The sequence below is a fragment of the Prionailurus bengalensis genome, chromosome B3 (assembly GCF_016509475.1).
Source record: "Prionailurus bengalensis isolate Pbe53 chromosome B3, Fcat_Pben_1.1_paternal_pri, whole genome shotgun sequence".
Lineage (NCBI taxonomy): Eukaryota > Metazoa > Chordata > Mammalia > Carnivora > Felidae > Prionailurus > Prionailurus bengalensis.
In genome coordinates, this window is record NC_057355.1 from 52,618,767 (window position 1) to 52,642,152 (window position 23,386).

Here is a 23,386-nt window from a genome sequence, read left to right on the forward strand (position 1 = left end):
GCCCCTTCCCAGCTTGTGCGCTCTCTCTCTCTCTCTCAAAAATAAATATATTAAAAAATGTTAAGAATAGGAGAAATAAAGTTTCCCAGACAAACACTTAAAGGAGTTCATGACCACTAAACCTTCCCAGCAAGATATATTAAAGGGGACTCTTTGAGTGGAAAAGAAAGACCAAAAGTGACAATATGAAGGTAGGAAACACAGACACAGTAAAAATGAAGATTTCTGTAAAAAATGAGTCAAGGAATTCACAAAGTAAAAGGATATAAAATACGATACCATATACATAAAACATGAGGAAGACAGAAGAATGGGTTCAAACTTCACTACCAACTTAATATAAACTGCTATATGCAGAAGACATTATATACAAACCTAATGATAACCAGAAATCAGAAACTACAAACTGGGGTGTCTGGGTGGCACAGTTTGTTAAGTGTCCAATTCTTGATTTCAGCTCAGGTCATAATCTCATGGTTTGTGGGTTGAGTTCTGCATCAGGCTCCACATTGACAGCATGGAGCCTGCTTGGAATTTTCTCTCCCTCTGTCTTGCAAAGTAAATAAACTAGGGGCGCCTGGGTGGCTCAGTCGGTTAAGCGTCCGACTTCAGCTCAGGTCACGATCTCATGGTCCATGAGTTCGAGCCCCGCGTGGGACTCTGGGCTGATGGCTCAGAGCCTGGAGCCTGCTTCCAATTCTGTGTCTCCCTCTCTCTCTCTGCCCCTCCCCCATTCATGCTCTGTCTCTCTCTGTCTCAAAAATAAATAAACGTTAAAAAAAAAAAAGTAAAAAAAAAAAAAGTAAATAAACTAAAAAAAAAAAAACCAAACTAATAGATATGCAAAGAGTAAAGACAAAGAAATCCAAATATATCACTAAAGAAAGCCAACAAACCATGAAAGAAAAGATCAGAGAAAATCTGCAGAAACAACCACAAAACAAGTAAGAAAATGGTAATAAATATGTACCTATAATTACTTTGAGTGTAAATGTACTAAATGCTCCAATCAAAAGACACAGGATAACAGCATAGATTAAAAAAACAAGACCCATCTATATATGCTGCTTATAAGAGAATAATTCTAGACTTAATGACACCTGCAGATTCAAAGTGAGGGGATGGAGAACCATCTATCATGCAAATGGATGATAAAAGAAAGCTGGAGTAGCAGTGCTAATATTGGACAAAATAGACTTTAAAACAAAGACTGTAACAAGAGACAAAGAAGGACACTATATAATAATAAAGGGAATAATCCAACAAGATAGGACAATTGTAAATATTTATGCACCCAAAATGGAAGCACCCATATACATAAAATAGTTATTAACAAACATAAGGGAACTAATCAGTAATCATGCAACCATCGTAGGGGCCTTTAACACCCCACTTACATCAATGGACAGATCATCTAAACAGACAATCATCAAGAAAACAATTGATTTGATTGTCTGGACCAGACAGATTATTCAGAACATTCTATCCTAAAACAGTAGAATACACGTTCTTTTCAAGTGCACATAGAACATTCTGCAGAACAGATCATATAGTAGGCCACAAAACAAGCCTCAACAAATTAAAAAAGACTGAAGTCATACCATGCATCTTTTCTGACCACAACACTAGGAAACTAGTAATCAACCACAAGACAAAATCTGGAAAGACCACAGACACATGGAGGTAAATAACATGCTACCAAACAATGAATGGGTCAACCAGGAAATAAAATGTGAAATTAAAAAGTGCATGGAAACAAATGAAAATGAAAATACAAGGGTTCAAAGCCTTTGCAATGCAGCAAAATTGGTTCTAAGAGGGAAGTTTCTAGCAATACAGGCCTACTGCAAGAAATAAGAAAAATCTCAAACAACCTAACCTTACACCTAAAGAAGCTAGAAAAAGAACAAACAAAACCTAAAACCAGCAGAAGGAAGGAAATCATAATGTTAAGAGTAAGAATAAATGATATAAAAACAAACAAACAAAAAAACCCCACAGTACCACAGATCAATAAAACCAGGAACTGCTTCCTTGGGGAAAAAAAAACAAAAAACAAAAACAAACAAACAAAAAAACCCTGATAAACTTCTAGCCAGAATTATCAAGAAAAAAAAGAGAAAAGACCCAAATAAAATCACAAATGAGAGAGAAGAAATAACAAACACTACAGAAATACAAACAGCTATAACAGATTATTATGAAAAACTATTTAAGCCAACTATTTAAGCCAACAAACTGGACAACCTAGAAGAAATGGATAAACTCGTCAACATATATAAATTACCAAAACTGAAACTGTTAAAAATGGAAATATTTGAACACAGTGATTATCAGCAAAGAAATTAAGTCAGTAATCAAAAACTCCAAGAAATAAAAGTCCAGGACCAGATGGCCTCACATGTCAATTTTACCAAACATTTGAAGAATTAATACCTATTCTTTTCAAACCATTCCAAAATATAGAAAAGGAACACTTCCACATTTGTTCTGAGGCCAGCATTACCCAGATACCCAAGTCAGATAAAGACACCACAAAAAAAGAGAACTATAGTTCAAATCTCTGACGAACATAGATGCAAAAATCCTCAGCAAAATACTAGCAAACTGAATCCTACAATACACTAAAAAAAAATCATTCACCATGATCAAGTGAACTTATTCCTGGGTTGTTGGGTGGTTCAATATTCACAAATCAATGTGATACAATGTGATGTATAAATAAGAGAAAGGATAAGAAGCATATGTTCATTTCAACAGACACAGAAAAAGCATTTGACAAAGTACAACATCCATTCATGATAAAAACCCTCAACAAAGTAAGTTTACAGGGAATATACCTCAACATAACAAAGGCCATTGATGAAAAACCCACAGCTAACATCTTTAATGAGGAAAAACTGAGAGCTTTTCCACTAAGGTCAGGAACAAGACAAGGATGTCCATTCTCATCATTTTACCTTTCTTTTTTTTTAAGTTCATTCGTTTTTGAGAGAGAGAGAATGCGAGCAGGGAAGGGACAGTGAGAAGGAGACAGAGCATGCCAGGCAGGCTCTGTGCTGCCAGCACAGAGACAGATGCAGGGATTGAACTCATGAACCATGAGATCATGACCTGAGCCAAAACCAAGAGTTGAAAGCTTAACCAAGTGAGCCACCCAGGCACCCCTCACTCTCACCACTTTTATTCAACAGAGTGCTGCAGGTCCTAACCACAGCAATCAGACAACAAAAAGAAATAAAAGGCAACCAAATCACAAGGAAGAAGTATAACTTTCACTATTTTCAGATGACAGGACACTTTATATAGAAAACCCAAAAGACTCCACCAAAAAATTGCTAGAACTGATAAACAAATTCAGTAAAGTCACAGGATACATAATGAACGTATTGGTTGTATTTCTACACACCAATAAGGAAACAGCAGAGAGATAAAGATGACAATCCCATTTACAATTGTACCCAAAATAATAAGATACCTAGGAATAAACCTAACCAAAGAGGTAAAAGATCTGTACTCTGAAAACTATAAAACACTGATGAAAGAAAGTGAAGACAACACAAAGAAAGGCAAAGACATTCCAGGTTCATAGATTGGAAGAACAAATATTGCTAAAACATCTATACTACCCAAAGCAATCTACACCTTTAATACAATCTCTATCAAAATACCAACAGCATTTTTCACAGAACTAGAACAAACAATTCTAAAATATGAATGGAACCATAAAAGACCCAGGATAACCAAAGCAATCTTGAAAAAGAAAACCAAAGCTGGAGGAATCACAATTTCAGACTTCAAGGTATATTACAAAGCTTTAGTAATCAAAACAGTATGTATTGGCATAAAAATAGACACATAAATCAACAAACACAGTAGAAAACCCAGAAATAAACCCTTAAGTTTATGGTCAATTAATCTTCAACAAAGCAAGAAAGAATATCCAACAGGAAAAAGTCTCTTCAACAAACGGTGCTGGGAAAATTGAACAGCAAACACACAAAAGAATGAAATTGGACCACCTTTTTACAACATAGCAAAAATAAATTCAAAACAGATTAAAGATCTAGATGTGAGAACTGAAACCATAAAAATCCTAGAATGAGCACTGGCAGTAATTTCTCTGACACTGGCTACACCAACCTTTTTCTAGCTAGGTCCCCAGACGCAAAGGAAACAAAAGCAAAAATAAACTATTGGGCTATATCAAAACAAAAAGCTCCTGCACAGAGAAGGAAACAATCAACAAAACTAAAAAGGCAACCTATAGAATGGGAAAAGATATTTGCAAATGACATATCTGATGAAGGGTTAGTATCCAAAATATATAAAGAACTCATAGAGCTCAATACCCTAAACCCAAACAATCCAATCAAAAAATGGGCAGAAGACATGAAAAGACATTTCTCCAAAGAAAACATAGAGATGGCCAACAGACACATGAAAAGATGCTCATCATCACTAATCATCAGGGAAATGCAAATCAAAACTACTATGAGATATCACCTCACACCTGCGAGAATGGCTAATACCAAAAACATGAGAAACAACAAGTGTTGGTGAGGATATGGAGAAAAAGGAATCCTCTTGCTTTGTTGGCGGGAATGCAGACTGGTGCAGCAACAGTGGAAAACAGTATGGAGTTTCCTCAAAAAAGTTAAAAATAGAGCTACTCTACGGCCCAGCAATCGCACTACTGGGTATTTACTCAAAGAATACAAAAACACTAATTCAAAGGGATACATGTACCTCAATATTTATAGCAGCATTATTCACAATAGGCAACATATAGAGGCAGCTCAAATATCCATCAAGTGATGAATGGATAAAAAGATGTGGTGTGTGTATGTATATATATACACATATATATATGTATACACACACACACACACACACATCTTTTTATATACATATATATGTACATATGTATGTGTGTGTATATATATATATATACACATACATACACACACATCTTTTTATATACATATACATGTACATATGTGTGTGTGTGTGTGTGTGTGTGTATATATATATATATATAATGGAATATTATTCAGCCATAAAAATGAATGAAATCTTGCCATTTGCAATGACTTGGGTGGAGCTAGAGAGTATAATGCTAAGTGAAGTAAGTCAATAAGACAAAGACAAATGCTACATGATTACACTCCTCCGTGGAATTTAAAAAACAAAACAAACAAGCTAAGGGAAAAAGAGAGAAACTAAGAAACAGACTCAACTATACAGAACTGAAGGGTACCAGAGAAGAGGTGGGTGGGAGGGATGGGTGAAATAGGTGATGGGGATTAAGAACTGCACTTGTGATGAGCACCAGGCGATTAAAATTAAAAAAAAAAGTGATACTACAAGGTTGCAATCAGTCAAACTGAGAATGTGGAAAATTTGACATGACAACCCAGTTTCTTAAAGAAATGGATACCATGAAGAAAGGGGAAGAGAGGTTGAGGAGGGGAACTGTTAAGTTAAGAGGGGGGCGCCTGGGTGGCTCAGTCGGTTAAGCGTCTGACTTCGGCTCAGGTTGTGATCTCATGGTTCATGGGTTCAAGCCCCATGTCAGGCTCTGTGCTGACAGGTCAGAGCCTGCAGCTTGCTTCAGATTCTGTCTCCACTCTCTCTGCCCCTCCCCCACTCATGCTCTGTCTCTGTCTCTCCAAAATGAATATTAAAAAAATAATAAATTAAAAAAAATAATAAAAATAAACTTAAAAAAAAAAAGAAAAATCAAGTTCCAAGAAATATCTACAGTATGATCCCATTTTTGTAAAAAACAAGACTATGTAAACCGTGTGTGTGTGTGTATGTGTGTGTGTGTATGTCTTTGTATGAACATAGAAGTCTAGAAAGACATATACCAAACTGTTAACAATTAAGGTTAGGGGTGGGGAGAGCGGAAGGCATGATGGCTATGAACAAAGACACTTTTTTTTTTTAATGTTTATTTATTTTTGAGAGCAAGAGTGAGAGCGACAGCGAGACAGAGTGTGAGTGGGGGAGGGCAGAGACAGAGGGAGACAAAGAATCTGAAGGAGACTCCAGGCTCTGAGCTGTCAACACACAGTCTGATGTGGGGCTCAAACTCATGAATTGTGAGATCATGTCTTGAGCCAAAGTCGGATGCCTAATGGACTGAGCCAGGAGCCCCTGAACAGTGACACTTTTACTTATGTCATACACTTAGGTATTGCTCAAATGTGGTACAAAGATATGTATTACTTTGGTCATTTTAAAGCATCCTATAAACTATTTTTTAAAAAGCCTTGCTTTTGGCTATTTAATACTGTAACAGATTAAAAGGTTCAGATTCGGGGGTCTGGGTGGCTCAGTCGATTAAGCATCTGACTTTGGCTCAGGTCATGATCTCACAGCTTGTTGAGTTTGAGCCCCGCGTTGGGCTCTGTGCTGACAGCTCAGAGCCTAGAGCCTGCTGTGGATTCTGTGACTTCCTGTCGCTCTCTGCCCTCCCCTGCTCACACTCTGTCTCTCAAAAATAAACATTAAAAAAAATAATAAAAAATAAAAGATAAAAGTTTCAGATTCAGATGGTTTCTCCTGAATCTGATTTTTATAACATAGTTTCTTTGTTAACATTGTTGTGGTTTTCTTGAAAATCAGTAACACTGAAAATAAAATCTCAACAAAAGCCAAAGTGTGATTAGCTTTCATAGTGCTTACCACTAGTATTATTTATATATTTATTTTTAATTTTTTTTCTAGTGTTTATTATTTTAAGAGAGAGAGAGTGGGAGAGAGGCAAAGAGCGAGGGAGACACAGAATCCAAAGCATTCTCCAGGCTCTAAGCTGTCAGCATGAAGTCTGACGCAGGGCTTGAACTCACGAACCGTGAGATCATGATCTGAGCCGAAGTCTGATGTTTAACCGACTGAACCACCCAGGCATGTCCCATTAGTATTATTTAGTGAGGTGAGAGTAGTTCCTATTACATTTGCTGACACATTAAGAATATTTAATACTCTATTTTCAATAGTCTTCTATGTCAATACCATCTAACTGGAATCTTAGGTTTCAAGTACTTATGTGTAACATTTGGTATGTATATACTGAAGTTGATACATGAAGATAACAAAATACAGTACATTTAACAAAGGGTTCAAATTCACAACACAGTACAAGTACTCACTTGAGAAATGTTCTTGGTCGACACCATTACTACTTCCCACTATATTACATAACTGTGCATTCGTTATCAAATTGTGCATCCCAAGGATAGCTATAAATACAGAAAAAGAAAGTTATTTTTATTTCCATCAGTTTTAACCATAAAGAATTGGTTTTTCAACCAAAAATTTGATTTTAACGTTTTCTGAACATTTTTCTACTCAATTAAAATACAGATTTTGCAGCTCCCAAAAAAGGAGACAATGTGATTAAAAAATCACCTACAATCCCTTTCTCATTAATACTCTTTTATTTTCCTCTTCATTTTGGAATTTAGATCTCCCACATTTCCGAATTCAGACCTACAACTGGAGCCAGACTAATCTTAAATGTTAATCTATGCTTAGCTCCATTTGGTAACTAAGAGAGAATATTGAAATGATCTGTGTTTGCTGTTAATACTTCGCACAAGGTTTTAGGAACAGTGCAAAAGATAGATTTTCAACCTAACCGTTATTTTTACATTTGTTAACTTTCATGTTCATTTACATTCATATTTTAGTTAAGGGTAAAATACCAAAAGTATAGTTGAACTCTCATCTGTGATATTAACTAGCATCCCTCAAAAATGACAGGAGAGATAAATTTGGTTTTTGGTTTTGATACCCTTTTTGCACAAACATGGCAGAAGCTACAGTATGCCCCCAGCCCATTCCACCCTGATGAAAGCACCATTTACAAACACCTCAGTCCTGAGCACCCCAAGGAATAAGACACCTGTTCTGGCTGTAGACTACACTTCGATTGTCCCTGTCCTGGGTCATTCCATAAGAACCATCACTCTTCTTTCACACATGTTAGCTCTTGGGGTTAGTTGGTGCTAAGATATCCCCATATGTCATATTTTTCTACCAAGGAAAATGGGTGTGTGCTGAGGCTGGTGGGGGAGATACTTGTCCAGAAAAGAAACTGGCAATGATGAAAACAACAGGGCGGTTTGGAGTGTTCCGTATATACTTCAGAAAAGATGGGAAAGTGGTGAGTATAAATGCTTTCCGGTTATTCATCTTGGGGTCCTCTTTTTCTTCAAAGTTTATTATTTATTTTTAGTAATCTCTACACTCCATGTGAGGTTCAAACTCACAATCCCAAGATCAAGAGTTGCATGCTCTACCGACTCAGCCAGCCAGACGCCCCTCATCTCAAGGTCTTCTGATAAAATGGGACAGCAGTTGATGCTGGAGACTCTTTTTCAATGCTTAGATAGGACAGCTTCTAACTGAGCACCAGCTGATGAAACATTTTTATAAAGACTTTCAAATATGGTAACATGGGAAAAGATGTCAAATAATACAATACATTCCATTAACATAAAAAGTTCACCACTGACAGTATTTTAAAAACTGAAATCCTTTATGTCACATTTATAGTGTACAAAACAAAGCCAAATATGTGGTCACTGATTCAACAGCACTTTGCTAGGCAAAGGAAGCATCTGTATGACGTATACAGGGATGTGCTGGTACTCCCCTCCCCTCCACACTCATTCACAAATGTGTTTTAGGAGATACCTGCAAGGTCACACAATTCTGTATCAGAAGCACTTGTCAAAGCTTCTTCTAATTCTGGGTCAAGAGATACTTTTTCTTCTGTGAAAGTCTGTACAGGCTTCTGTTTAGGGATAAATATTTTCCCTGTAAAATAAAGCAGTTTGTTAATTCCAATACTACTGCTATGAACTAACTTATTAAAAATTTACTCTTCTAACAAAAATTATGAAAAGTACAATTGAAGCTGAAGGAAAAAGTCAACAAGATAAACAATTACAATAACATTTCATCTTCAATATGTATTATAAGTTTCCAGGGCAATATTTGGCTGTACAAGTTGAAATGAAGAAAAAAAAAAAAAAACACACCTGAGGAATTCTATTTGTGAAATTAAAAATAGGATCTTTTTGGAGTAATTATGAATTACTAAACAAATAGCGAATTAAAAGATGAATATAGGAATAAATTTTAAGAATCTATAAAACTTTAGAGAGATTTAAAAGACCCTGCAAAATCCACTTTTTTTAATTATTATTTTTTTAAGTTCTTATTTATTTAAGAGAGACAGAACAAGCAGAGGATGGGCAGAGACAGGGGGACAGAAGATCCAAAGCAGGTTCTGTGCTGAAAGCAGAGAGCCTGGCGTGGGCTCAAACTCAAAAACTGTGAGATCATGACCTGAGCTAAAACCAAGAGTCAGACGCTTAACTGACTGAGCCATCCAGGCGCCCCTCTACTTTTTTATTCTTAAGCAACAAGCTGTTACAGTCACTTAGGGGATGGCAGAGGCAATTTTGATTCCAGAAATTCAAGATCTAATTGCAAAGAAATTCCTGTATGTTCTAAGTGGTTTCGTGAAACTTTAGGTCACTGTTCATCTAAGCCTCGATGGAAACTAACAAGGGTTACCTGATAAGAAACTATTATGTGAAAATCAGTATTTTATTACCATATGTCCAACGCAAGATTGAAAACATGAAGAGAATGAGAAGTGATAATGACACAACTGCTGATCAAATAAGATGTACTCACATGGCAGAGCCTGAGTTACTAAGATTGCCTCCAGTTTCTCTCCCAGGACAAGTGAAAAGTCTTACTAAGTGATCTGGAAAAGGCCTATGCATAGATTCACAGATGTGCCAAAGAAACTACCAGAGAAATATGAAAGAATATGTGGCCTGATGGATCTATGCAGTGCTCTATCAAAAGAATGTGGGTTTAGAATCAGTGAGTGTTGTGTACTTCTTCAAGGTACACATCAGTGTACCCATAAGGAATCCCACCACAATAGACTGCTCCCAGGACTCTGGCCAAAACTGTTCAGCTATTTTCTGCTAAGCCCATCTAAAGGATCTTAATTTCTGATATTGTATGTTTTTTATGTTTAGCATTTCCATTTAGTTCTTTTTAAAAAAATAGTTTCCACGTGTCTGCTGAAATTCCTCATTTGTTCATGCGTGCTGTCTACCTTGTCCCTCAGATTTTTTGGCATTTGTTACAGTTATTTTTAAAGTCCCTAGCTGATAACACCAGTATCTGGATCATGTCTGAGTCTTCTATTGACTGTTATTTTCTTGAGTATGGGGCTATGTGTCTTATGATCTTTGACTCCAAGCTAAGCATTTTTGTGTAAAAGTATGGCAGAAACTGAAGGAAAATCTGGCCTTTGTTGCAACTTTAGTTTGATTCAATTCCTCATTGGCCTCAAACATTTTGAATATAGGATCAGGACTTTCTCTTCAGCAAGACCTTGTATTATAACCATGGTGAGGTTCTGGAGATGTCCTGAGCATCTTCCCTTTTTGAATGGTGAACTTTGAGAGATTTCTCTTGATATGTGGCCTAGGCCATCAGCTTTCTGGATGACTGTGGAGCTCTCTTTGTTTTCCAGTCCCATCCCCTAATTTTGGGGCCTTGGCAGATCTCTCAGGCCCTCTCGTCTTATCTGCTTTATACTCTGTGAAGTTGGGGTTGGCCTTAAAGGGATTTGTCCCATCCCTCCTGCCTCTCCCTCAGTCTCTCCCAGCTGAAAACCTATGCCTCCGGAATTTTCTCTCTGCTCTACTTTATTGCGTCTGTTCTTGTAGTGTCCCTGGCACTAAATGAAGACCTGCAGGAAAGAACTGGGGGTGCTGCACTATCCAATACGGTAGCCACTAGCCACATGTGACTATTTAAATTTAAATTAATTAAAATTAGAAATTCAGTTCCACAGTCACAGTTCAAATACTTGATAGCTGCATTTAGTTAGATGGAGCTACACACTGGTTAACACAGACACTGAACATTTCCATCATGGCAGAAAGTTCTAGTGGACAGCACTGCTCTAAGGCTTCTCTGGATTCTAATCTATCATCCAATCCATACACAGTCATTAAAAGTTTGTTAAAAGTTAGGCTGATTTCTCCTTACTCCTTTCTATCGTAGTTTTCTGTTTTTCCCTACATTTCATTCAGAAAAGAGATAAGTGGGTCATCAATCTCAAGAAGGGTTTGTCACTTTCTAGAATCATTTATGTTTTGTGTCCTCAAGCTCTCTGATAGCTTTTTAAAAACTATAATAAATGCACTTAGGGGCACCTGGGTGGCTCAGTCAGTTGTGTCTGACTTTTGATTTCAGCTAAGGTCAGGATCTCACAGTTCGTGAGACTGAGCTGAGCCCCGAGTTGGGCTCTGTGCTGATAGCATGGAGCCTGCCTGGGATTCTCTCTCTCTCTCTACCTCTCTCTGCCCCTCCCCTGCTCACATACATGCATGTGCTCTTTTCTCTCAAAATAAATAAATAAACATTAAAAAAAAACTGTAACAATGCACTTAGACTGCTTGTTTGGGTTGGTATGTAAGAATAATAGTCTCTTGCAATTTTATACATCTTAGAAGTCTTTCTGGTCAAGTATTTTCTTATTTAAAAAATTGTATTTGGCCAATTTATAGTGTATTTGTATCAGTAAGGATGTTTTTTTGTTTGCTTTTTAAAGTTTATTTGTTTATTTTGAGAGAGAGAGAGAGAGAACAGGGGAGGGGCAGAGAAGGAGGTAAAGACAGAATCCCAGGCAGGCTCCACACCATCAGTGCAGAGCCCAACTCGGGGCTTGAATTCATGAACCGTGAGATCTTGATTTGAGCTGAGATCAAGAGTCAGATGCTTAACCAAGTGAGCCATCCAGGCACCCCAGTAAAAATGTTTTTAACTGCATATAACAGAATACCCAATTAAAAGGGGTTTAAACTGGTGCTTCTCAAGCTTTAATGTGCACCTCACTCATATGGTGATCTTTAAAGTACAGATTCTGACCCACAAGTCTGATATGGGATGAGAGTTAACTCCCAGGTGATGCCGATACTGAACTACAGACCACTTTAAACAGCAAGAGTTCCAACAATAAGTATTTTTATCATCTCAGTAACTCCACATGTAGGTGGCTATAGGGATGGTTCAGCAGCTCAGTACTGACATCAAGGATCTAGGCTCTTTCCATTTTTCTCTTTGGCTTTAATCAACATAGAAGCCTTTGTTCTCAGGCCATCAGTCTCAAGACAACCTTTGTAACACTAAGTATCAAGCCCTCAAGCAACAAGGTCAGGACAGGAAGGAAGGGCACAATTGTCAATTTTTATAAAGAAAACTTTTTATAACGTTTATAAGGAAAATTGTCCAGATTTCTCCTCTGGTGTCACGGACCAGCAATGGTCGTATGTCCAGTTGCAAAGGTGGCATTTTCAGTCTATTTCAGAGACAGGTTGTGCCAGTAAGAATGAAGGGATTTTTGCATTGTTACTTAATAGGCAACTACAGACTGTATTCCAATATTGGACCAGCTGAAGTACACCTCTGTACTCCCTGGATTCCCTGAACATTTCGCTATAGCTACACAGACACATTCTGCATATTTGTCTGCCTTCTGTGAGCTTTTCAGGGGCATGGTTTATGTTCTCTGTTTATCCCTGTATCCTTGCCTGGCACAAAGTGGGCAAGACAATCTATTGAATAAATAATTTGGTGACCACCTCCAGTTCAATCACCTCATTTTATAAAGTCTAACTTAAATAACTTACACAGCAGAGTTAATACTAGAACACAGGAGTGTTTCTTCCAATAAACTGGTGGCTTTCACTTAAAAAAAATTTTTTTTAATGTTTATTTTTGAGAGAGAGCTAGAGACAGAGTGTAAGCAGACAAAGGGCAGAGAGAGGGAGACACAGAATACGAAACGGGCTCCAGGCTCTGAGCGGTCAGCACAGAGCCCGATGCGGGCTCAAACTCACGAACCACAAGATCGTGACCTGAGCTGAAGTCAGACACTTAACTGACTGAGCCATCCAGGCGCCCCTAAACTGGTAGCTTTCAAATTAACTTTTTAACAGTAGACTCTTCCCCTCAAACAAATACCTCAAATATATAATGGCATCCATAACTGATCATGTTAGTACCAAATTTTGGAATTCTGATTAGACAATCTTTTATTATTGGTTCACAGACAAAGGCAAATCCAAATCATTACATCCTGATAATTCCATAGCACTTTTCTCAGTGGTTGATAGTATAATTAAAGTAGCATACCATTCATGCCTTTAATTGCCATTTCAGGATAATTACATTTTCCTGAGCTTAGTCTCACTACATTTTCAACTGTCTATGGGAGGGGCTTCTAAAGATTGGCTGCACACTGGATTCACCTGTGGAACTTTAAAAAATTGTGATGTCCAAGTCCCAGAGATTCTGGTTTAATTGGTCTGGTGTGTGAGACATCTGGATTTTTATAAACTCTCTAGGGACCTTAATGCATAGCAGTCAAGGTTGAGAACCACTAGATTATGGTATTCACTTATGAAACAAAACTACACAAACTATCAAATAGCTGCCCATGTCTTATTCTAGGGACCAATGGAATTTAAAGCATTATAAAAATCTAAAATGTTTATTTTTGTAATCCTCATCTACATTCCATAGAGGCATTATTCATATCTAATTTTCCCATAAACTTTTGCCAAACTTATAAATACAAAATTAATCTCATCATAAAAAAAACAACAAAGCTAAACAACAAAATTTTGAGGGCTTATGGAAATTTTCCTGTGATATACAATTTTTCTATTTTATACAGCTCTGAAACAGTTTGGTACCTCAGCTGGTGCTCCTCTTTATAATAAATTCTCTGTATATAGAGATTTTTGTTGTAGAGGTATTTAGTCTATACGATATTGTTTTTAACAGTATAAAAATTAAGTACTTCATATTCCTTCATGGTTAGCTTAACATTAACCCTGTAAGACTTGTATTTTAATGCATTTTTACAAAATCTCATTACAGAAAAGTAACAGTAAGGAAATTTAACTTCATAAGAAAATAAGCTAGGCAGAAATGAAGTTTAATATTATGAGTACAAAACCTAAGGAGATCCCCCCAAATTAATTTATAGACTTAAACACTCCCTTTCAAAATCTCAGCTGACTTTTTTGCAGAAAATGACAAGGTGATGCTAAAATTCATATGGAAATCCAAGAGACCTAGGACTGCCAAGTAACCTTGAAAGAGAAGAACAAAACTGAAGGACTTACACATCCCAATTTCAAAACTTAATATAAAACTACTGTAATCAACAGTGTTATGGTGCATAAGGAAAGACATCTGGATCAATGGAATAGAGGTTGAGTGTCCAGAAATAAACCCTTTTTGTTAATGGTCAATTGAAGTCTGTAAGGGTACCAAGGCAATTCAATGGAGAAAGAACTGTAAATGATGCTGGGAGAACTGGATAACTACTTGCAAAATAATGAAGTCAATCCCCTATGTCATACTTACCATACGTTAATTACCATATTAATTCAAAGTGGATTACAGACCTAGATGTAAGACCTAAAACTCTAACAATCATAGAAACAGGGATAAGAAGGGTACCTGGGTGCCTCAGTCAGTTAAGCATGTGACTCTTGATTTCAGCTCAGATCATGATCTCAGAGTCCTGAGATCGAGTCCTGTGTTGGGCTCTGCACTGAGCATCATGCTTGCTTAAGATTCCCTCCCTCCCACCCCCTCCCCCACTTGTGTGGGTTCATTCTCTCTCTCTCTCCCTCTCTCTTTCCAAAAAAAAAAAAAAAAAAAGCAGTAAGACTAAATCTCCATGACCTCGAGTTAGGCAAAGGATTTTTAGATATGGTAGTATAAGCACCAGAGAAATTAAGTAGATAAGTGGTTTCCTAGGGCTGGGAATAGAGTGAGGAATGAAGACTGACGACTCATGGATACATACATGGTTTCTTTTTGGGTGATGAAAATGTCCTAACCTGAAGACTGTGGTGATAGTTGCACAACTCTGCAAATACACCAGAAGTCATTAAACTGTATACTCCAAATGGGAAATTTTATGATGCATACTTAATAAAGACATTCAAAAAATGTATTAAATATGGTTTTCTGTCTGCCTGAGTAAACATATATTCACCCCCTAAAACGTAAAGGAAAAAAGATAATTTTCTGAGACGTACTGAGTCATACAGCAGGTTTGTACTTCTTAATCAAAATCAGCTGTTTTCTGAGAAATACATTAGCACACTGCTTCGATCCCATAAAACAGGAAATGCCTTTCTTAACATGTGTCCTAATTTAGTCTTTCATCAGTTAGACTTAAGTTAAAAATCTTAATGACCATGAGATACTGACAAATATAATAGATCTTTATAATGGTTAGTTTGGTTTGCACCCCAAAATCGTGCAAGATGAGTGAAATGATAGGTATTTTGTATGGTGGTGTTTTTTGCAGAGTAAGGAAATGCACAACAAATTTGATACTGCTTTTAAAAAAAATTTTAAACTTATTAGTATTCCACTTTATTATGCTTATCTTGATTCCTTTGTGTTTTTTCAAATCATAGATTATTTCTTTAAAGAATTCTCCATCTCATTCTGATAAAATGATTTAATATATATAAAGGAACTGGTATATAATAAACATAATAGACACGTTAATTCTTTTTTAATTTTTTTAATGTTTATTTATTTTTGAGAGAGAGATAGAGCATGAGTGGGGGAGGAGCAAAGAGAGGGAAACACAGAATCTGAAGCAGGCTCCAGATTCTGAGCTGCCAGCACAGAGCCCGATGTGGGGCTCAAACCCACGAACCGTGAGACCATGACTTGAGCTGAAGTCGGACGCTCAACCAACTGAGCCACCCAGGCGCCCCAACACATTAATTCTTTATTCTTATTTCCCCTGGAATTTCTTGCATGTGTGTGCATATATGTGTGTGTGTGTGTGTGTGTGTGTGTGTGAGAGAGAGAGAGAGAGAGAGAGAGAGAGAGAGACAGAGAGAGATAGAGACAGTTTTCCAAGACAAACTAACAACCCAGTAAGATTAAAAAACATAAAGCTCCAAGTATCTTTATCAGTGGTTCTTAAACTTCAGGGAATGGAAACTGGTTATGTATGGTATTTCTGAGAAAGTTCCCTAAGCGATTCTGATAATTACTTATTCAAATTGATAACCACTAATCTGGATGATTATAGTTCTGAAAAGATTAGTATGAGTTACCCTGGACTAATCTAATTGTTTTTCCTCTCCTTGAAATATGGTCAAAAAAGCCCTAACTTATAACTCTATCTAAGTGACTTTAATTTCTTTATTTAACGTAACAAAGTCTAAAACTACAATTTTTAAAAACTGAAATGACAATTCTTTATACTGAGGCAAAATAAGACAATAAACAATGACTAGGTCAGAAAACATCTCTCAGACAAGTATGAAATGACATGCCCCCCCAACCCCCAAATGAAACAAAATAAACAAAAACAGAGCTATGACTCTTGGTTGCTAATGTTAGAACAGTTCAGTAATGTTTATGTAACTACAAATGACAGCTAAGGAAATAGAAGAAACCAAGATAAGAATTCATGTAATAGTGATTTAAATGCATGGCACTTACCCAAACTCATGTTTGTGCCAAGAGGGGAAAAAAAAAAAGGGACGATCTTGCCAAGACCCTTGTTTTTGTCACCAATCAGTAAGAGATATTGTTAACCATGTTAACAATTTTATTGCCGGGACCTTTCTTCACTAATCCTCATCTCTTCTCTTTTGCTGTGATAGCAAGTTACAGCTACCACAAATGTAAAGAAATTATCTTAGTCATAGCTCCCAGCCTTGCTGAGTATATATAAGGTATAATAAAAAGAAACAGAGATGGCTCCTATTTATTTCATTTCTACAGAGGTGAAAGGCCCCTAGCTAGCTAATTTTAGTGTTTGTTTAAAAGCTACCAGTTCCAGAACAGATTCCAGGCAATTAGGCCACCTTTTGATCAGATGCACATAAACTTCAAATCAACCAAACTCAAGAATGAAGGGCAGATCCTGGAAAGGCATTTTTATTTTCACCCAAAGACACATGAACTTACTCAATACTGCAATAAATGCTCATTTATTCAACAAATGTTTAGTGAGTTTGTGTACACTAGATAATGAGCTAGAAAGACACTGTATGGAAAGTAAGAGATCTTTATTTGGGGGAGATAGAATTCTAGAGACTTCCATCTGTGGCCAAAATGAACTAATAAAGACAGGATTTACCCACATGCCTGAAACCCCAAAATGGACAAGATATGTGAAAGAAGTTTTCAAGATACTAATAATCGTCACACAACCAAGGGCAGCGATCCCAGAGAGATGAGAAACAAAGGAAACCCTGTGACTGCTCAGCTTCCTGCCTGGAGAAAGTGTCTAGCTGCAGCACAGGGAGCGGGAACCAAGGCAGGCCTGGGAGAACGTTCTGAACCGAGGAGACAGAGCTGAGGTCCAGAAAGACCAAAGTGGCTGTGCATGTGCAAGAAAGAATCCCAGAGAGGAGAGAGTTGCACAGAACTGGAGCTCTGGAGCTCTGCAGAGGGCTGCCTTTTCATACCCAGCAGAGCAGTACTCAGCACATGTGTGTGATGGAACTACTTGGGGCCAAGGAAAAAACACCTGAAAAAATTACAGATAATAGTGCCTGTTCTCATGCAGGGCTGAGAGTAAGACGTGTTCCCAGCAACCAGACTATAAAACCTCATCATTCATAGAGCATTGGGTAAGCAGCTCAGAAGTTCCTGCAGTGGAGAAAAATTTAGCCCTAGACTGAATGAATACTGCTCCAGTCTCATCCAACAAATCTTAAAAACAAGTCCCTAAAAATCAAACTGTTTCCAAGGGACTTAATCATGTCCCAGAAAGAAATTCAGGAATATTTACAGTGAAACCAAAATATCCAGCACCCAACAAGTTAAAATTCATAATGTCTAAATCCAATTAAAAAAATAACCAGAATGTAAGAAGCAGGAAAATTCCATCCATTAGCTAGGAAAAATAATCCAATATAACTGACTTAATAATGACAGATGTAAAATTAGCAAGTAAGGATATTAAAACTGTTATTATAATTATATTCCATATATTCAAAAAGTTAAGCAGAGACATGGAAGATATGAGGGGGAAAGGAGGGAAAAGGGAACAAAGAACTGATGAGACAACAGAAAAGATATTCCATACTAGCACTAACGAAAAGAAAGTAAGATTGGCTATATTAATATAAGACAATGTAGATTTCAGAGTAAAGAATACTTTACCAGGGGTAAAAGAATACCAGAGTAAAGAACACTTTACCAGGGGTAAGGAAGGTCACGTCATAGTGACAAAATGGTCATTTCATCAGGAGGACTTACCAATCCCTAAATGAACAAAAACTAATAACAGAGCTGCATAGTATATGATTCTGGAACAATTAATTACAGTATTCTATATAGTATGTAAATTATACACTAAATGTTGGAGGGAAAGGAATATGCATTCCCTGGGTATGGTTACCCAGAGGAAAGTTTCCATAAAACGAGGTCTTAATATGAGCGACGAACGATACATCTGGCTAACTCCTGACCCCAAAGGAATAATGAGTAAATCATTCAAAAAGACAGAGTGATCGGTCTGAAAAGGAGACACCAGTCTGTGTTACTAAACTTAAGCAGCCCATTTCAAATACCAGCTTCATTGGTGGGGAAGAGCACTTTATACAGTGTCGGTGACGACCACTTTATATACGTGCATATAAGGGAAGTTTAGATTTATAAGACATGCATACAAAAGTAAGAGCCCATCTTTATCTTCAAATTAGTGGCAACGAATTACCCACTGGCAGTTACATAAGCCTGTTGATTCAGGCAGGTTATAATCATGATCTTTTTGGTTTATAAAGGGATGAGGTCTGCCTTTTCTCCAAAGAAATCATGTACGCAGCAAGGTGAGGGAAGCCTCTTTTATTGTAAGAGTAACTACAATAAGTTTCCCGGAAAGCTGATATAATTATGAATAAAGAACTTGGAAAGCGTATGAGAAGTTTTTAGTTTAAAACAATAAGGTTAAATTCACCTTTAGTAACAAGCAGGGAAAGGTAGGGCAGGTGGGATTTCTGACAATAAAACCCAAGGGCATTCCTTTCTCAGGGAGGGGAAGGAAAAACAACAAAAAGCATAGATGGCTCTTCCCTAAGAGCCAACAGGGAGAACCGGAGGCTCTGTGAGGAATGGAGGAGCCCCATCTGGGTGAGTCAGTGGCTCAAAGGGAATTCTCTGGTGCACCTGAATGTAGTATATAAGGTGCAGCATGGCTCTGGTTCATCTGTAAAATAAGGGACACTTGGGGGACAAAACTCAGGCTAGGTAAGGGTGAAGGGTGATACTAGAAATGCAGAGGAAGACTCCTGGCAAAGAAAAGCAAAATGAGAGTCGGTAAGAAATATTAAAGAGTAGGGCAAATTAGTTCTCCAGGAGCCAAATTCATGGCGAACATCTATGCCTTATCTATCCTGGAGACAGAATATTCAAGATACGTAAAAATATAATGGGAAATGCTAATCAGCTATATAGCCAGCACTCTGCATTTTCACTGTTCTCAGGAATGAGAAAGAATAGGATGAACACTCTCCTTCACCCTTGTCTTGGTCTCTACCAAAGTTACGTGTTTTGTAGAATTTCAAGGAAAAAGAGGTAAAAAGCTTCCAAACATTTTAATATTATGTTTTTAAGTAAAAGGAATGAATATTGGAATGTTGTTTAAGTTTTCTTAGGTGCTTAGTTTCTCAACATTTTGAACACAGTAGACTCGTAAGAAAGGCATTTTCTTTAATACTTGCCAAGATTACTTGTTACCATATCATACCTAGCACGAGCTTATTAGATTTAGATGAATTTAACAGATGCATATATGCATACTGTGAATTCTACTGTAATGATGCACTTAAAAACAATCCTTAATACATCTTTTGTCAGCTATCCCTTACTAGCTGCTTAATACCTTTGTTTTGCTATTAATAAAACTACACTATTGGGGCGCCGGGTGGCTCAGTCGGTAAGCATCGGACTTCAGCTCAGGTCATGATCTCACGGTTCCTGAGTTTGAGCCTCGCATCGGGCTCTGTGCTGACAGCTCAGAGCCTGGAGCCTGCTTCAGATTCTGTGTCTCCCTCTCTCTCTGCTCCTCCCCCACTCACACTCTCTCTCTCAAAAATAAACAAACACTAAAAAAAAAAAAAACTACACTATTAAAAGCAGAATATTTACTAGTGTAGGACACAAAATGTTCCCAAAAATGCATCTAGGATTAATTTCTTCTTCTCAGACGTTGGCATACACTTTCAATTTGTAAAATGTACAATTTTAAACATTTCTCAGATCACAAAATAAAATTACTCATTTATCTATATATAACCACTCTCAAGAATCCTTTTTAGTCTGTGATGTCTTTTTAAAACATTTTGAGGGGTGCCTGGGGTGGCTCAGTTGGTTAAGTCTCAGACTCTCGATTTTGGCTTGGGTCATTATCTCACAGTTTGTGAATTCAAGCCCTGCAGTGAGCTCTGCACTGACAGTATGGAGCCTGCTTGGGATTATCCCTCTCTCCCTCTCTCTCTGCCCCTATCCCACCTGTGCTTGCTCTCTCTCTCAAAACACACACACACACACACACACACACACACACACACACACACACACACAAAACACAAAACAAAAAAAAAACCAAAAAACAAATTTTGAGATGATCTAGAAAAACAAAATTTGGCATGAGTATACAGTTTCTGTCCAAAGAAAAAATCCTGAAATGTCCAATTTTCAGTTTTACGTTGATTCCCTTTGGTCACACCAATTCTGTGTAATTTTACCTCCACAAAGAGGGCGTGTCTTTCAGTGAACAAGTATAATTAATCATTTAATTAGTCTCAGAATAGGAGAAGCAGTCAACTTTAATGATTGGATAATCCTTTTAGTGGTTCCCAATTTTTTGCTTAAAAAAATGAGTGGTCATCTTTTTCAATCTTTGACAATAATTACAATGTGAGATCACTGTGTGATTTTGGCACATAACTTGGAACTAAGGGACATTGCTATAACATGCACTGGCAAAGACAGCTAATACTGTAATTGGGCACTGAATTCTGCAACATAGCATCTCAGTGTAAAAAACATTTTTTTTTTTAAGTTTAGAGATTAATGGCAGATTTTACATGTTCTAACTAGTCCAAGTACACAAAAAAGTAAAATGCTTGCCTTAACAGGTTTGCAAACTTTTTTAAAATAAAGAACCAGGAGAACCTCTACTGCCTAAAAGCATCCTAAATCTGAAAATCTATCTCCTATGAAATAAGCTATTAAGAAATTTGGGACTCAATCTAGGTATTTAGGATAAAAAGTCATAGGACAGGCATCTTAAAAATCTTAAAAAAACATACACCTTGAAAAGAAAGAAAAGCTTTGGGATGTTCAGAGCTAAGAAGGCGATTCACATTTAGCTCAGTTGGAAGGTATGCTAATAAGATGTAGATGAATTATTCTCAGGATCTTCTAGAATGTGATCAAGATCTTGAGGATCAGACCCAAAGAAAGGAAGGCATATTAGTGACTAAGGATAACTAAAGCTAACTGATTTAAGGATGAGAGACTAGGGTAGATTAGAGAACATGAGCTGGCTTTTAGCTCTACAGTATTTCAAAGTAGAGCTCTACAACGAAAGTCTCCCAGTTGTTGAAGACTAATTTGTGCTTCTCCAGGTCTACGACACTGTAACATGGCTTCTAAGACTTGACCCACCCAGTCTAGGGTGTAGTATTTGCTTCCATCACATGGATTCCTGAAATTCAAATCTCGTTTCTGTGGTTCTGGACCACTCCTCCATGACAGAAATTAAAGTCCCTTGTTTGGTAATAACATCACACTTACGATCCTTTAAAATGACTATACCACCACAGAGGCACCTGGGTGGCTCAGCTGGTTAAGCATCCAACTCTTGATTTCAGCTCAGTTTATGATCTCACTGTTATGAGTTGCAGTCCCACATTGGGCTCCATGCTAACAACATGGTGCCCGCTTGGGATTCATATTCTTTCTCTCCCTCTCTCTCTCTCTCTCTCTCTCTGCCCCTCCCCCTACTCACAGTCTTAAAAAAAAAATAAAATAAAATGACTACACCATAAAGGATTTTTATGGTGATCTCACTATACCCATTAACAAATCTGGTCCACACAAAAACTGTATGAATGAGGCAAAGCAGATATTCAGCCTGTATGATGCCTTTTACATAAATTTCAAAACAGGCATAACTAATTTATTGTATTAGAAGCTAGGATGGTTGGGGCACCTGGGTGGCTCAGTCGGTTAAGTGTCCGACTCTTGATTTCAGTTCAGCTCATGATCTCACAGTTGTGAGACTGAGTCCTATGGTGGGCTCCATGCTGAGTATGGAGCCTCCTTTGGATTCTGTCCCTCCCTCTCCCTCCTCCCCCACCTTACTTGCACATGTGCAGAAACAAAGATAGAAAGAAGCTAGGATGGTGGTTACCTCCGAAAACAAAGAGAAAAGTGGGAAGAAGCCGGGTAGCAACTACATGGCAGTGCTCACTATATAATCAACCAAGCTATATCCTTCTGATTTGTGCATTTTCTGTAAGCATGTTACGCTTCAGGAAAAATTTCATTATTTTTAAAAATGCTAGTCTTAGTCATTGCGTCATAGCTGCCCATAAATAGTATTCAACAAAGCTACAAGAAGCAGTAAAAATAGTGAATGTATTATAAAAACTGACTATGAATGCAAAATTACCTGCTTTTTAACTCAACTACTTCTGTTTACTTCATACCCATCCAAAGTGTAAGAAATGAGATAAAAATTTTTAGAAGTTAGAAAATGGGGTGCCTGGGTGGCTCAGTTGGGTGAGCATCTGACTTCAGCTCAGGTCATGATCTCATGGTTTGTGAGTTAAAGCCCCACACAGGGCTCTGCACTGTAAGCTTTGGCTGCTCAGTCTCCCTCTCTCTGCCCCTCCTTTGCTCAATCTCTCAAAATAAATAAACATTAAAAAAATAATAATAAAATCTTAAAAAATATATACAATTTTATGGGCACCTGGGTGGCTCAGTCAGGTAAGCATCCAACTCTTCTTGATTTCCGCTCAGGTCATGATCTCATGGTTTGTAAGTTCAAGTCACACATCCGGCTCTGTGCTGACAGCGCAAAGCCTGTTTGGGACAATCTCTCTCTCTCTCAAAATAAAATAAATAAACTTAAAAAAATAAAATAGGGGTGCCTAGGTGGCTCAGTCAGTTAAGCATCCGCCTCAGTTCAGGTCATGATCTCGCAGTCTCTGATTGGAGCCTGTGTCTGGCTCTGTGCTGACACCTCAGAGCC

At 37.5% G+C, this 23,386-nt stretch overlaps 1 protein-coding gene across 1 annotated transcript in view; it reads right to left on the bottom strand.

Annotated features, from left to right (window-relative positions):
* TMOD3 (tropomodulin 3) overlaps positions 1–23,386 on the bottom strand; it is an 80,390-nt gene that overhangs the window by 14,053 nt on the left and 42,951 nt on the right. The window contains exons 4-5 of the mRNA XM_043555418.1: positions 8,710–8,832; positions 7,161–7,250 (exon numbers count right to left, since the gene is read on the bottom strand). Coding sequence (XP_043411353.1) covers positions 7,161–7,250; positions 8,710–8,832 — 213 coding nt within the window. The remainder of the gene's footprint in view (positions 1–7,160; positions 7,251–8,709; positions 8,833–23,386) is intronic.